The sequence below is a fragment of the Vombatus ursinus genome, unplaced genomic scaffold, assembly GCF_900497805.2.
Source record: "Vombatus ursinus unplaced genomic scaffold, bare-nosed wombat genome assembly UNPS02014825.1, whole genome shotgun sequence".
Classification (NCBI taxonomy): domain Eukaryota; kingdom Metazoa; phylum Chordata; class Mammalia; order Diprotodontia; family Vombatidae; genus Vombatus; species Vombatus ursinus.
Genome location: NW_020954603.1, coordinates 10,239,781 through 10,255,103, shown reverse-complemented (window position 1 = coordinate 10,255,103; position 15,323 = coordinate 10,239,781). Strand labels below are relative to the sequence as shown.

Genomic DNA, 15,323 nt, shown 5'->3' with positions numbered 1-15,323 from the left:
GGGTGGCAGTCCTGGGGCAAGGAAGAGTGCTGGTGTGGTGGAGCTTGTGGTGGCAATGGAAAGGAAATCCTCCTCACAGTTCCAAGGCAGAAAACAGTGCTTGTGATTACTCATAGACCAGAGCACAGGCCAGGAAAGGAGTAAACACCTCGCTCCTGATCGTATCACCTTGGAAGAACTGAAAACTTACAGTTCCCTAGAAGTATCTCTGAAAACAGTTGCACAAAACCCCCAAAGCTTGGGACAGTACATTCTCCACACTGGAAGTAGACCCCTACCTTAACAAACAGTTTAAAACTCAAGTGATTGGCTGGAATCATGAGCAAACAAAGGTGCAAAAAAAGTCAGACCACAGAATCTTTCTTTGGTGACAAAGAAGATCAAAACATACAACCAAAAGAAGACAACAAAGTCAAAGCTTCTACATCCAAAACCTCCAAGAAAAATATGAATTGGTCCCAGGGTATGGAAGAGCTCAAAAAGGATTTTGAGAAGCAAGTAAGGGAAGTAGAAGAAAAACTAGGAAGAGAAATGAGAGTGATGCAAGAAAACATGCAAACTTGTCAACAGCTTGCTAAAGGAGACCCCAAAAAATAGTGAAGAAAATAACACCTTAAAAAATAGCCTAACCCAAATGGCAAAAGAGGTCCAAAAAGTCAATGAGGAGAAGAATGCCTTAAAAAGCAGAATTGGCCAAATGGAAAAGGAAGTTCAAAACCTTACTGAAGAAAATACTTCCTTAAAAATTAGAATGGTGCAATTGGAAGCCAGTGACTTTATGAGAAATCAAGACACTGTAAAACAAATTCAGAAGCATGAAAAAATAGAAAACAATGTGAAATATCTCATTAGAAAAACAACTGACCTGGAAAATAGATCCAGGAGAAATAATTTAAAAATTATTGGACTATCTGAAAGCCATGATCAAAAAAAGAGCCTAGACATCACCTTTCAAGAAATCATCAAGGAAAATTGCCCTGATATGCTAGAACCAGAGGGTAAAATAGAAATGGAAAGAATCCACCGATCACCTCCTGAAAGAGATCCCCAAAGGAAAATTTCTAGGAATATTGTAGCCAAATTCCAGAGTTCCCAGGTCAAGGAGAAAATATTACAAGCAGCCAAAAAGAAACAATTCAAGTATTGTAGAAACACAATCAGGGTAACACAAGATTTAGCAGCTTCTACCCTAAGGGACCGCAGGGCTTGGAATATGATATTCCAGAGGGCAAAGGAGATAGAATTACAGCCAAGAATCACCTACCCAGCAAAATTGAGTATAATCCTTCAGGGGAAAAAATGAATAGTCAATGAAATAGAGGACTTTCAAGTATTCTTGATGAAAAGACCAGAGCTGAATAGAAAATTCAACTTTTAAATACAAGACTCAAGAGAAGCATGAAGAGGTAAACAGGAAAGAAATTATAAAGGACTTATTAAGGTTGAATTGTTCACATTCCTACATGGAAAGATGATATTTGTAACTCATGAGACCTTTGTCAGTATTAGGGTATTTGGAGGGAAAAAATTATATGTATAGATAGATTAATAGAGGGCAGAGGGTGAGTTGAAGATGAACGGATGATATCTGGAGAATAAAATTAAGGAGTGAGAGAGGATTATACTGGAATAAGGAGAAAGGGAGAGGTAGAATGGGGTAAATTATCTCACATAAAACAGACAAAAAAAGGCTTTTACAGTGGAGGGGAAGTGGGGGAAGGTGAGAGGGAATGAGTGAATCTTATTCTCATTGAATCTGGCTTAAAGAGGGAACAACATACACACTCAACTGGGTGTAGAAAGTTATCTTACCCTACAGGAAAATAGGGGGGAAGGGGATAAGAGAGCAGGGGGGATGATAGAGGGGAGGCCAGATTGGGGGAGGGGATAATCAGAAGAAAACATTTCTAAGGAGGGACAGGATCAAAAGAGAGAATAGAATAAATGGGGGGTGGGATAGGATGAAGGGAAATATAGTTAGTTTTCTACAGCATGACTTCTATGGAAGTGTTTTACATGACTATACAAGTATAACCTGTATTGAGTTGCTTGCCTTCTCAATGAGGGTGGGTGGGGAGGGAGGAAGAGAGAAAATTTGGAACCCAAAGTTTTAAAAACAAATGTTTAAAATTGTTTTCACATGCAACTGGGAAATAAGATATACAGGCAATGGGGTATAGAAATCTATCCTGCCCTATAGGAAAATAGAAGAGGAAGGGAATAAGAGAAGGGGGGCGATAGAAAGGAGGGCAGATTAGGGGAAAGGGTATTCAGAATGCACACTGTCTTGGGGTTGGAGGAGGAACGAGATGGGGAGAAAATCTGGAACTCAAAATCTCGTGGATATGAATGTTGAAAACTAAAAATAAGTAAATAAATGAATCTTTTAAAAAAATGCTTATTGATCGATTACCAGATATCTCACAAAATAATGTCTGCTGCCTTTGGCATACGGTAAAATCCACTCTACCAATTTGTTTCTTTGACTCTCCAAGGAGGGCTATTGAGCAGCAATTTTCTTATCTCTTCTGGTTTCAAGATTGATATGATTCTGCTCCTCCAGCCATATTCCTCCAGTTGTTTTTTATCAGACAAGGATCTTATAATTAGAGTATCAAAAGTCATATCAAAATTTGGAGATAGTCCGAAAACTGAAAGATTCTTGGCACTTTCTGTCTCCTTTTCTGCTGCTGCCATCATCACCAAAGAGGTGGCAAGAGTTCAGACAGGACTGAGAGCTATTATGTATGTATCTTTGTTTCATGGTTGCTATGGACAAAAAAAAAAAAAAAAAAAAAAAAAAGCCTTCCAAGTGGCCAGACTCCTAGTGATGAGCTTCTCAGGAAACACACCCAGCATGTTGCTGCAGGGATACTTGAAGTCTTGTCACCACAGTATAACCTACCAACACTTATATTCTGCTGTCCTAGCCTTTGAGAACCTAGAGTCCACATCACAATGCAGCACTGGAGGAGGACTTTGTGAGGGACCTCTGCATTTGCTGAATGTGGGACACAGGAAAGGTGGCAGACAGATCTACTGCCCATCAGGTTTGGGGGTGGGAAGCTGCCAAGTCCTTCTTATATGGAAATCAACATGCCTAAAACCAAATTCAGCCATTGTCTCCCCCAAACAAGCATGCCACCCTGCCCTTTGGCTTTTATATTTCCTATTCCTTTCAATGGTACAGCAAAGAAAAGAAAATGTTATCTGTTCAATTTAAGACACATGATATCTAACAGGTATAAGGAATCAGAGGTTGCCTGGTGACTAAATTTGCTCCTCAGTTTCCAAAAAGCTCAGAGATTGATAAACAAATTATCTTCTTGTTTAAACTAGAACAGCTAAGGCTTGCCCAGACCTGTCAAGTTCCTAACGAGGCTAGACTTAAAAGCTCCTCTGATTGGACTAAAAGCATTAGGAGGACAAAGAAGAAAAAAGGAACAGCCATATTTTACAATTTTATTTATTTCTAGCATTGCTGCTGTGACAACAGCCAGAGACAATTTCTGTGATCTTCCAGATTGAGGGAGACTAGTCCAATTGGAAAACAAGTACTAATTAGCTGAAAATAAAACTCAGTTGTGATTCCTGAAGAGTTTAGCTTCAGGGCAAAGCTCCAAACCCTAAAGCAAGTGCTATGCCGAGGCAGGGAAATGTAGGGCAGAGGAATGTCCACCACACAACTTGAAGAAACCGATCATAGTAAGTTACTAGTAAACCTCCCAGTGAGAATGAGAGTTTGCATAAGCACTATTGGAGGTAATAATAATAATAATAATAATAATAATTTTATATACACACATAATCATAAGACACTTAAAACTTCTTGTAGAATTGCAGTTTGTTGCATTGTTCTGAAACCAATTTAACAACTGCATTTGTTAAGCACTAATTACAAATGCAAACTGATTGCAAGGTGGCATTCTTTGTCAGTAAAGAACCTGACTGAAGAGCAGGGTGCTGCTTTGAATTGCTCTATAAAAAGCTTTTAGAGGCAGAGGATAAAGCCCAGCAATCAGGGACCCAAAGATGCATGAGTTCCATCTAGTGGTGCGCAGGTGCACTGCACATACACGGCAGTGCCTTGTGAGTCATAGTGAGATGGGCCAAATACCAGGCAAGATGGGTAAATATCACATTGAAAGTGAAATCAATATTTCTCACGTAGTAGCAATGTGGGCAAGATGATGGAAATGGAAAGTTGGGCACAGACTCATGAAAATTAACCAGGAAAGAGGAAATAATTTTCTCTGCATTTTTTTTTCCAAATTTGAAAAAAAAAAATAAAAGTAGATAAAAAATTCCTGAAGAAATTAATAGTGAAAGCTCTATTAACAAAGAAACGCTGTCCAATGACACACTTTCTTGTCAGAAACTTAAGGCAGGAGTGAAATGGAAGGCTTAGGAATGACTTTCAGGGCAAGGACTATAAACCCTGTTATAGACAGATTTTGGAGTCCCGTACTACATGGGGATGTTCCTGTTGCATAGCAGCCTTCTACAGCTTCAAACTGGTGGTATTATTCCTACTCCCGAGTAATTGAGCTGTTTGGACCCTGAAATAGCTGTTCTTTAAACAGCCCAGAACTAGTTCACCTACAGAGGCCTGTGGCCTTCATTCCTAGCCATCACAACCAAAACCAAAGAGACTAGAACTTCCCCTGAGACTTTCTGGGTCCAGAATAAACTGTATACATGAAATGTACTTTGCTTCTAAAAGATTAGTTAATTATGTATTCAAAGTATAGTTAAATCAGGAACTTTAGAAAAGGTAACACCATGGCATACACCTTTATAATGAAGAAAACAGAGTTGAGGGTGGGTTATATGAGGCTTCTGGACTCTCTCATGAAAAAAAATGAGTTTTAGGCCATGCTGACTGCAAATAAAATAAACACAGCCAAAAAAATAGCTGACCCAGAATCATATGTAGTGAGTTCTTCAGGGGAAAAATTGGGGGCCACATTAAACCAACAGAAGAAGAAGCTGAGCTGAGGGAGAACTCAAACAGGATCAGAAGTTGCATCTAGGGGCAGCAAGCCTTAGACTCTGGAGGACCTGAGCTCAAATCTGGCCTCAGACACTTGACACTGGGCAAGTCACTTAACCTCAACTGCCTAAAAAAAGTTGCATTTAGAAATCCTGAAACTCAAAGCCAGAAGGTAAGTTCTATTCTGAAGAGTAATCTTCAACACAAAGACAGCATGAAAAGGGCATGATACAGCAGATGTAGCATCTGGTGTAAGAACGAGCTACAAAAACTGTCAGAGCGACACAGGACAAGGTTCTTGATTCGAGGAATCAGGGAAGACAATGGAAATTTGGTAGTGACCTTCAGAAAACAGAGATGAGAAACAGTTATGAATAGCACCTGTGACACCTGGAGACTTTTCATACCTAATAGCCAATACCCACCACCAGTATTTTATGTGAGAACACAGGATACTACCAGAAGAAATTCAGAAAGCCTTGCTATAGGGTATAAAGTATTATGCAAGAAAGTCACGACCTAGTGATGGAGTCTGAATACAGGTTGAAACATACTTTTTTACTTTCTTTGTTTTTCTTGGGTTATTTTGGTCTATGTTTTCTTTTACAACATGACTAATATGGAAATATGTTTTGCATGACTACACATGTATAACTTTTATCAAATTGCTTGCCTTCTCAATGAGGGGGGTGGGGAGTGAGAGAGAGAATTTGGAACTCGATTTTAAAAAAGGAATGTTGAAAATTGTTTTTATATGTAACTGGGGAAAAATGAAATATTAAATTAAAAAAAAAAACAAGAAAAGTGATGACCTCAGGGGCACAAGCCATATTTTTATCACTTCTCAACTGAAAGCAGGGATTGTGGAAGCAAAAGGAAGATGTATGGTGGGTGAAAGGTGGGATCTAAAAACACGATTTGATGGGCAGCTAGGTGGCGCAGTGGATAGAGCACCAGCCCTGGAGTCAGGAGGACCTGAGTTCAAATCCAACATAACACTCACTAGCTGTGTGACTCTGGGCAAGTCACTTAACCCCAACTGCCTTACAAAAAAAAAAAAAAAAAGATTTGGATTGCTGAAACATGACTTAAAATAGAGGAATGATGTGCTTTTTTTGGTCCTAGAAAATGACTAGGGAAGAGTATACCTTTCTCAAAACGAACAGAATAGCTTGGCAGGGCAGAGAAACAGTATTGTATATTAAGATACTACATTCATATGAGGAAATCCAGGAACTGGAGAAGTGAACCATTCTTCAGACCATTTGCTTGAGAATTAATGGAGGATGAAACAAATAATGTTGTCAGAGTACTACACTATATACTACCTGAACAGAAAGAGGAAATAGAGGAGTTCAGTAAACAGATCTCCAGCCTATCATAGAAGAATAATATAGTAGTTATGGAGGATTTCAACTATTCAGACATTTGCCAGAGCTCATTCTCTGCAAAGAATAGAAAGGCTGATAATTTCTGACGTGCTTTAATCATCATTTCCTTCTTCAAAAAGGGGAGGAAGTAACAAGGGGAATCTCAATTGACCCAATTTTAACCAATATGGAGAAACATAGGATCACAGTTTGAAGATGGAAGGAAACTTAGAGGTCATCTAGTCCAACTTGTGTATTTTACAGATGAGAGAATACTGAAAGTCAGGGAGACACGGTGACTTGTTCACAGCCACACAAATAGTAAGTCACAGGGTCAGCATCCTTCCCATTGCACTGTACTCTCCTCAAATGGTTGCTGAAGTAAAGAGATTATCGATAATGACTGCTCCATCTTATAGAGGACAGGAAAGGCAAGCATAGTCTGACATGTGGCCAAGATTTTTGGAGAACAGATTTCAGAGAATTCAAAGAAAGGATCAATTTGATCCCAGGAGCTAGAATTCTACAGAAAAAGTTAGCCCGAGAGAGCTGTCTGGAGCATCCCTATCACCATCGTAGCTTTTGGTGGCAGGATTTTTTTTTTTTTGCTTGTTTATTCTTCCAGCCTACGCCCTGACTTTAGGCTTTATGTTAGGGCTGGGTTCTGTACACTTCCGGAGAAAAAGTCCTGCTGCTACTTTCTTGGGTATTGAGTGTTGTGTTATTCCAGGACTTTGAACAACAGCATCCTAATGGATCTCCCTGTTTCAAGGCTCTCCCAACTTCAACTCATTTTCCTTACAGCTGCCAAAGTGATCTGCATCGGATTTGACCATGTCACTCTCCTCCTAAATAGACTCCAGCAGCTCCTTATTGCCCTTAGGACAAAAATAAAAATTCCTCTCTTTGGCTTTTAAAGTCCTTCACAATCTGGCCCCAACCTCTCTTTCCGACTCACTCTGTATCAATTCCCTCCTTGTACTCTATGGTCCAAACTTAAGTAGCCTTGCTATTCATTACACATGATAATGCAATCTCCTGTTTCCATGCCTAGGCATGGAAGGCCATCCAGGCCTGGAAGGTACTTCTTCCTCTCTTCTACCTTGCAAAATTCCATTTTCCAAGTGAAGCCTTTCATGATCTCCCCAGCTGCTAATATCTTTCGTTCCCAAGCTATTTTGTATTGGTTTTGTATTTACTCTACACTTATACATGCATGTGTTATCTTCCCCAGTAGAATGTAAACTCCTGGAGGCCAGGGGACAGTTTCATAGTGGTGGTCACTGAAGGCTAGAGAAAATGGGTAAAGCCACAAAAACCAAAAGAAGATGGGACACCTTGGAGATATTTTTGAATACATCTCCTTTAACCACTCCCCAACTTGCAAATATAATTAGTCACCAAGTCCTGTTTATGCTTCTTCTGTAATGCTTCTCAACTGTACCCATTTCTTATGAATAACATAGAGATGAATTCTTTTAAGATATTGCTTTTATCATGTTACTCCTTCATTGGCTACCCATTTCCCACAGGCCTAATAAGTCCAAATGTCTTAGCCAAATAATTATGCTAATTTAAAGTATAAAAGCAGCACACAAGAACTAAATAACAGTTCATATAACAATTTTTTAGTTTATCAAGCTTCTTCCTCACAAGAACTGTGAGGTAGATTGTACAAGAATTATTATCCCCATTTTATGGATGGAAAAAAAAACTAAGTAAAGCTCAAAGAGATTAAAGGACTTGTCCCTGGAAGAATGGAGCAAGATTTTATTAATCATTCTATCTCATCTGATGATTGTTACCACTGCCCTAAGAGGTTTTGCCATTATCCCTGTTTTACAATCGAGGACACTGAAGCAGAGATTAAATGATTTGCCCAGGAATAACAAGCTGTAAATATCTGAGGCTGGATTTGACTCCAAGCAGCAAGCTCTGCCCTTGGAGCGCTACCAGCTACCTTACCTCAGTTCTCACAGATATCGTGTCAGAGCCATGATTTAAACTTCTGTCTTCTGCTCCTAAGAACACCTCATTCTTTACTTCTTTTACCTACCCTACCCCCACTTTCAAGGTATTATAGTATTAAATATTATTTTATGACTATTATAAAAGAGGTTCAGAGGAAGAAATATCCCCCAGATCAGACAAATATAAATCAGAAACTATAATTATTCTTTTTTTCTTTTTTTTTTTTAGTGAGGCAATTGGGGTTAAGTGACTTGCCCAAGGTCACACAGCTAGTACGTGTCAAGTGTTGGGTCTGAGGCCGGATTTGAACTCAGGTTCTCCTGACTTCAGGGCCGGTGCTCTATCCACTGCGCCACCTAGCTGCCCCAGAAGCTATAATTATTCTGAAGAGTATGAATGAATATCATTACCAATTTACTTTCATTTCTCTTGTTTTTATTCTTCCTTCCATTGGAAACCTGCACATAAACACATATGGCAGTGCATTACTAATGTTCGCTTTAATTAAATAAGGATATTTTGTTAAACATATTTAATCTCTGTACCTGATAGTTATCTTGTTTTGGTCTTTATTTAGAGTGTTCAGTGTTTTCTTTTCATTTATTCTTAACTGTATATCTAGAAATTCTTTACAGCTGGCTATCATTGTGACCTAGAAAATTCCAAAATTAAAAAACAATCAATCCTACTGTCTAATTCTCCTCTTATTTTGCTTCATGCACCTTTGGGCCATCCATATTTTATCAAAGTTTCTCTAACACAGTTACAGACTCACTGCTTCCTTTTGTTTCTCTCAGAATCTTTCCATCCACTACCCCCTTCTGTAATTAGCCAGATAACACTGTATAACGGACTGCAGTAGTGCTTTCACTCATTCCCTCCCTGTACCTAGACAGCCTCTCTACACAATCTCCTCCCCAGGCACTCAGGATTCCTCCAGGCATGCTGATAACAACTGAGGGTCAACTTGACAGAGTTCTTGACGGCCTCTCATTTGAGTGCCTGAGGCTTTCCTGACCAGCCTACACCCTTTATGTTTGGGTGCCAGTTTGGCTCACTCTGAACCAAAAGTTTCAATACTTTCCCAATCCAAACCCCAAGGCCAGAGAGAGGTACAGATTCCCCTCCTCCTTTTACAATACCTTGCATATCCTGTGACTTTCCCAAAGCCCTACAGAGAGATCTGAGGTAGAACTGGGTATTGTCACTCCAAGTCCAGCATCCTTTCCATGCTAACATGTCTCCTCCTGCAGCTAAATTTTCTCATTTAATTATGATCACTGATGCTTTTGGACTGATTAGAGATGCAGCTAAAATTTCTATACAAATCACTTTCCTACTTGGCCACTAAAGCTATGACAAACTATAAATATAGCTGCTGAAACATGCTGATAATTTTGTTAGTGAAAACACAGCATAAATTATTTAAAGGGGAAAACAAGCTTTTGCTCCAACTTATTTTGCACAAAACCGTACACTTTAGCTGCAGCTGGAAGACACTCTTGGACTTTATTAGAAAATATTTTTTCCTAGAAAGTGATCTATGGAGAAATAATCTTTCATTGTGTGTGACTGATTTTTTGCTTATGGTTTTCTTCTTTCTTTACTATGAAATGCATTTGCATTAAAATGGCAACTTTCCACCTCCTCTCCATTAAATTATACTTCCTGCTATCTAATGACATGCTAATCCTGTTTGCAACATAATTCTTTCCACAGTGAAGAAAGGCTTGTGAGTTAGATAGGCATCTCTTTTACAAAAATATCCACATCCTTAAGAAGTTAGGACAGAACCAGTAAAGAAGCCTAACATGCAAACATACCTCCTCATCTCCATGTTGTTCCTACCATTGTTTCCAACCCCATTCCTGCTGTTTTCAGCACACTGCCTCCCATCAACAACAGCTCCTTCATCAACTCTACTATTACCAGTTTGCCCTTTTCAGCCCTCTTCTACTTCATGCTATCATTAACAGGCATGGGCAGGACACTGGCAGGGAGTAAATAACATGCTCATTCATTCCACCATAAGAACAGCTTACTTAATTAAGTAAAGACTCTTTCAGAAGAGGAAAACACACTGTTTTGAGGGAAAATATTGCATGTATTAAATATTTTGCTTCTTTACTAAGAACCGAACTAAGCAAACAAAAGCTAATATTGTATATAACTATATTTTAAACGGTTTTGTATCACATTTACAGGCTTGTTTTATTGTTAAAATAAAATTACCAGTTCTGATAAAGTTTCTGTTCCCTTAATTGTACAAAATTTCTTCACTGTCTCAAATGTAATATAATACCATGCCATTAATCTTCCTGCCTCTGCAAGAAAAGATGGAAAAACTAAGCATTTTGTTAAGCAGACAGAACAATGTGCCTTTTAAACAATCCAATAAACATTTATTTATCACCTACCATGTGCCGACCAGAGTAAGGCTAGGAGGACACAAAGGAAGTAAAAAACTACACTTTCTCCTGAGGTTCTCATCCTTTTAACACCATCACCCATCTGCCTTCTTAGGAGTTAGAATTAAAGTCAGAGTAGTAATCCTACTTCCTTTACTATCAGAGAAGCAGAATCCTGAATGCTGCTCCGAAGCATTTAGATGTGATCTTAAAAACAACACTCAGAGTTCCTCAGTGATATGAAATAGAAAAAGTAATGACTATGTATATGTACATACATGTGCGTAACATACATCTGTGTATGTACATGCATATGTATGCACACAGACATGTATGTGTGTGTGTGTGCGTACAGAAGCCCCTTCAGTACTGGAGTAAGGAGTCGTTGGAAAAAGAGAGTCCTGCTAGGAGAGGTCACAGTCGTCTGGGCCTGAAATAGACACATATATAGACCATCAACAAACCCTCTGCAGCTTGGTGAAGAGGCACAGAAAACACCGAGGAAGGGGCTAACAAACAAGCTGTCCCCAGGATGAGGTATGTTTATAAGTTCTACAGTGTCTGGGAGAGGAGGAAGGAATTTAGCCCCTGACCAGGAAGGGGCCTGGATAGCAATTTTATTGGTGTTGGGAGCGCCCAGGGAGGTCAGTCAGTATGTGTTAGAAGTCTTTCTGGCTCTCTATCCACTAAACCACAATATCTGATAGTGTGGGTTGATATCAACCCCTTGTTAGGCTCATTAATGACTAATGAATGACTCGTTAATGACTAATACTCCTGTAGAGGTGAAGGGAGGTAGCAATAAGATGCAGTTAAGATGGGAAGGGAGGAACGGAGAAGAGAAAAGCACAAAAAGAAGGCTTCAGCATATTTCACAGAAGCCCCAGTTTTAGAGCTCCAGAAAATCAGTGTGTCCTTTAGAGCCCCAAAGGATTGTTAATTTCCTTTGAGACCCAGGAAGTATGAGTGCTGGAGTGACTTTCTGGAGGTGGTCATCAATTTAGGTTCACTACCAGTGCGACCTAGTCTCCCTTCTAGAGACACAAGGCGGAGAGAAAATCCTTTCTGTGGGTTGGCTTCACAGAGAGTAAGAAAGGTTACTTAACAGCATGAAAGAGATAACAAAGGAAAAAAAAATCAGAAAAAAAATTTTGTGAGGGGAAGGGAACAAGCATTTATCAATAAGCTGGAGAAGGAAATGGTGAACCACTCCAGTATCTTTGCCAAGAAAACTTCAAATGAGGTCATAGAGTCAGATGAGACTGAAACAACTGAACAAGAACACTATGTGCCAGGCACTGTGCTAAGTGCTTTACAAATATTATCTCATTTGATCCTGATACAGCCCTAGGAGGTAGGTGCTATTATTATTCCCATTTTACAGCTGGGGATATTGAGGCAGACATCAGTTAAGTGACTAGCCCAGGGTCCCACAGCTAGTAAGTGTCTGAGGCTAGATGTGAACTTGGGTCTTCCTGACTGGAGGCCCAGAACTCTATCCACTTCACCACCTTGCTGCCTAAGGGTAGAAGGGAATCAAACCCCAAAATGAAGCTGGCAAATGGAAGAGTGGGACAGTGCTGAAAGAAAAGAAGAAGAAATTATAGCTATACCACACCTTTGAAGCTCTTCCTATGGGAAGTGATTTTAGAATACTTCATAGTCCATGAATGACTGAAGGAAATATAGACTCATTTGCAAGTGGAAGTAATCCTGTTACCTCTCCCCCTCCCCTGCACCCCAGGAGGAAGATGTGGTGGGGTGGGTGGCTCCTTACTGAAGAACTGTGCATAAACCACACCTCAGTTAAATGGGACTTTCAGCAAATCCACTAACTGAATCCACTTCCATTGATTCACAAAGGAAAAGAGTCAAAACACACCCGAAATGCATTCCAGATGACATTCTGAGTCAAAAGCTGAAGGACCTGAAGGTCATGACTTTGGAAATGGGCAAGTCGTAGAGAATTAGGCATTTACCAACTGACTGCTTGAAAATTTCAAGAAGATTTTGTTTTTATAACTCAACATGGAGATGAGCACTGGTAAAGGAAGGTGTTCACTTCACAAAGACAAAAAAAAAATATGCTTTGCAAGAAGAGATTAACCTATTTCTTATCAATAGGGCTTTAAATTGAAATTTGAGGGGAAGGAGAAAAATGTATGAATATTATAAAATAGGACAGTATGGAGAATAACAAATGAAAGAGAGAAGGAAGCAGCCCATCAGAAAAGAAACTCAGCATTTCTCAGGTAGAAATAACAGGTAAGCAGATCAGGAACATTATTTATGGCACCAGATGATTATAAGCTATAAGGAACTGGGTGAACTTGAAACTTTAACTCAAGGTAAATACAATTACATATCAAGGCTGGGACCAACCATAATTCCAAAAGGCCAAAGATGAAGCAGGCTACTCACCTCCTAAAAGAGAGGTGATAGATTCAAGGTGCAGATGGGGAGATTGGCAGCTTGCACTTCTGGATGTGACTAATGTAAGAATTCATTTTGTTTGACTATGCATATTTGTTACAAAGGTTTTGTTTTCTTTTATTCCCCCAATGGGAGAGTTAGGAAGGAGAAGAAATTAAATGCTTACTAACTGAAAAAATAATTTAAGTTAAAAGAAATAAATTTCATAATGTCACCAAGACTTGGTGGAATGGGACTCATGATTAGAACATGATGATAGAATGGTAAACAAAAGACATTTAATAATATTAATAGTAGATATTTATATATGGATTTATGGTTTACCAAGTGCTTTCTACTCATTTAATTCTCACAACAAGAAAAAGCGAGCAGGGGCAGCCTCCTAGGCTAAAAAGGTATGCCAGACTCATGGAAAGATGGAATGAGATATTTCTTAGGAGTGAGCTCTCCCCTCACCACACCAAATGATATAAGAGTTCCAAAAAGTAGAAAATTCAGCAATGATGAGATGATAATAACGTATTCATAAATGTACTTCAATGTATTTCATTAAAAAAAAGATAACAAAACCAACTTATTTTGCTTCTATTTTCTCTTCCAAGGGCAAAAAATGACTAAAAGGGAGTTGATTCCCAATATAAGTAAGATGATAGTAAGAGAGCGCCTAGCTTCCCTCGATGAATTTAAATTATTTCTCTGAAAAGTGTATTTTTTAAAAAATATAGCTACTCAAAGTAAAATCTGGTTTCTAGGTTAAATGAGGTATCTTAACTTGCTCATGAAAACATGACTTTTATATGCCTTTATATTATATGAAGTTACTTGGAACTCAGAAAAATTAAATAAAAGTAGCCAAATCATGAATGTGATTCTGTGTTTAAGTACTGAAGAGGTAATTATTTGTTGCTATCTTTTATAGTTCTCTGGATATGTATTTTGTTCTAACTCTAGTGGTAGAGCACAGAGCTCTGACCATGCCTGACTGACTATAGCAAATCAAGTCCCATTTATTAGCAGATGGGACACTGGGCAAATTATTTCATCTCCTGCACCTTAATTTTCTAACTGTATCTGCCTCACAACAGAGTTGTGAATAAAATGCTTTTCAAACCATAAAATACTATATAAATAAATGATTTACTATTATCTTCTTTGGATCCCTGTATACAAAGGTTATACCTAAGTGGCTTCTATGTATCAGTAAATTCATTTTGCCTGTGCTAAAGAATAATAATAATAACTTCCAGTGAAATAATGGTGGTTTGTTTTGTTTTTTGGTTTTGTTTTTTTTTTTTGGTAAGGTTAGCAAAAAACTTCAAATACATGGTACTACATGCTTGGGTACTGAAAGAACTGGTGTATATGACTGCTGAGTGATTGTCAGTGATATCTGAAAGATTTAAGAAAATAGGAGCTGTACTATAGCACCAGAGAAAGGCACATGTCCCAATTTTCAGAAAAGGGAAGAGAGCATAGTGTCTAGACACAAAGACGTGATCATCTCTCTGTGCTCTACCTTGATCGGACTTCATCTGCAGTACTATGCTCACTTCCAGGTGTCATGGTTTTAAAAAGGACATTGGTAACATGCAAAGTGTCTACAGCAGACAACCAGAATGCTAAAGAGCCTTGAGTCCATGCTGTCTGAGTATCAGCTGAAGGAACTAAGCATGTTTAGCTTAGAGAAGACTCAGGGAGAGAAGGATAGCTGTATTGAAGTATCTGAAGGGCAATCATTCAGAGGAATGATTAGACTTGTTCTTTGTGTGTCAAAAAGGCAGAACCAGAAGCAGAATGGAAAATGGAGAGTAGTTAATTTAGGTTTGATATCAGGAAAAATCCCCCAACTTGCCAAGAAGGGAAACAGGCTATGTAGAAGGAGGACCCCTGCTCAGTTCACTGAACTGAGGCTGGATCACTTGTCAATTATGTCATAATAGAAATTTGTTTCATGTATAGATCCCTTCCAACTCTCAAATTTTGTGAACCAATCACAATTATTCTCTATGATGACCAGAAATCAAATGGAAAAGATAGACTACCCAGAGGTGGGGAACCTGCGGCTTCAAGGCCACAGGTTCCCTACTCCTGGCTACCAAACAGTAGAACACACCAACTGCACACAAAAATAGCATACCTTGCGAAGCT

The 15,323-nt window shown here is 38.9% G+C and overlaps 1 protein-coding gene across 1 annotated transcript in view; it reads right to left on the bottom strand.

Annotated features, from left to right (window-relative positions):
* The window catches only part of HFM1 (HFM1, ATP dependent DNA helicase homolog), a 119,205-nt gene that overhangs the window by 46,747 nt on the left and 57,135 nt on the right, over positions 1 to 15,323 (bottom strand). Inside the window, exons 20-22 of the mRNA XM_027838076.1 lie at positions 10,567 to 10,658; positions 8,880 to 8,986; positions 8,745 to 8,792 (exon numbers count right to left, since the gene is read on the bottom strand). Coding sequence (XP_027693877.1) covers positions 8,745 to 8,792; positions 8,880 to 8,986; positions 10,567 to 10,658 — 247 coding nt within the window. The remainder of the gene's footprint in view (positions 1 to 8,744; positions 8,793 to 8,879; positions 8,987 to 10,566; positions 10,659 to 15,323) is intronic.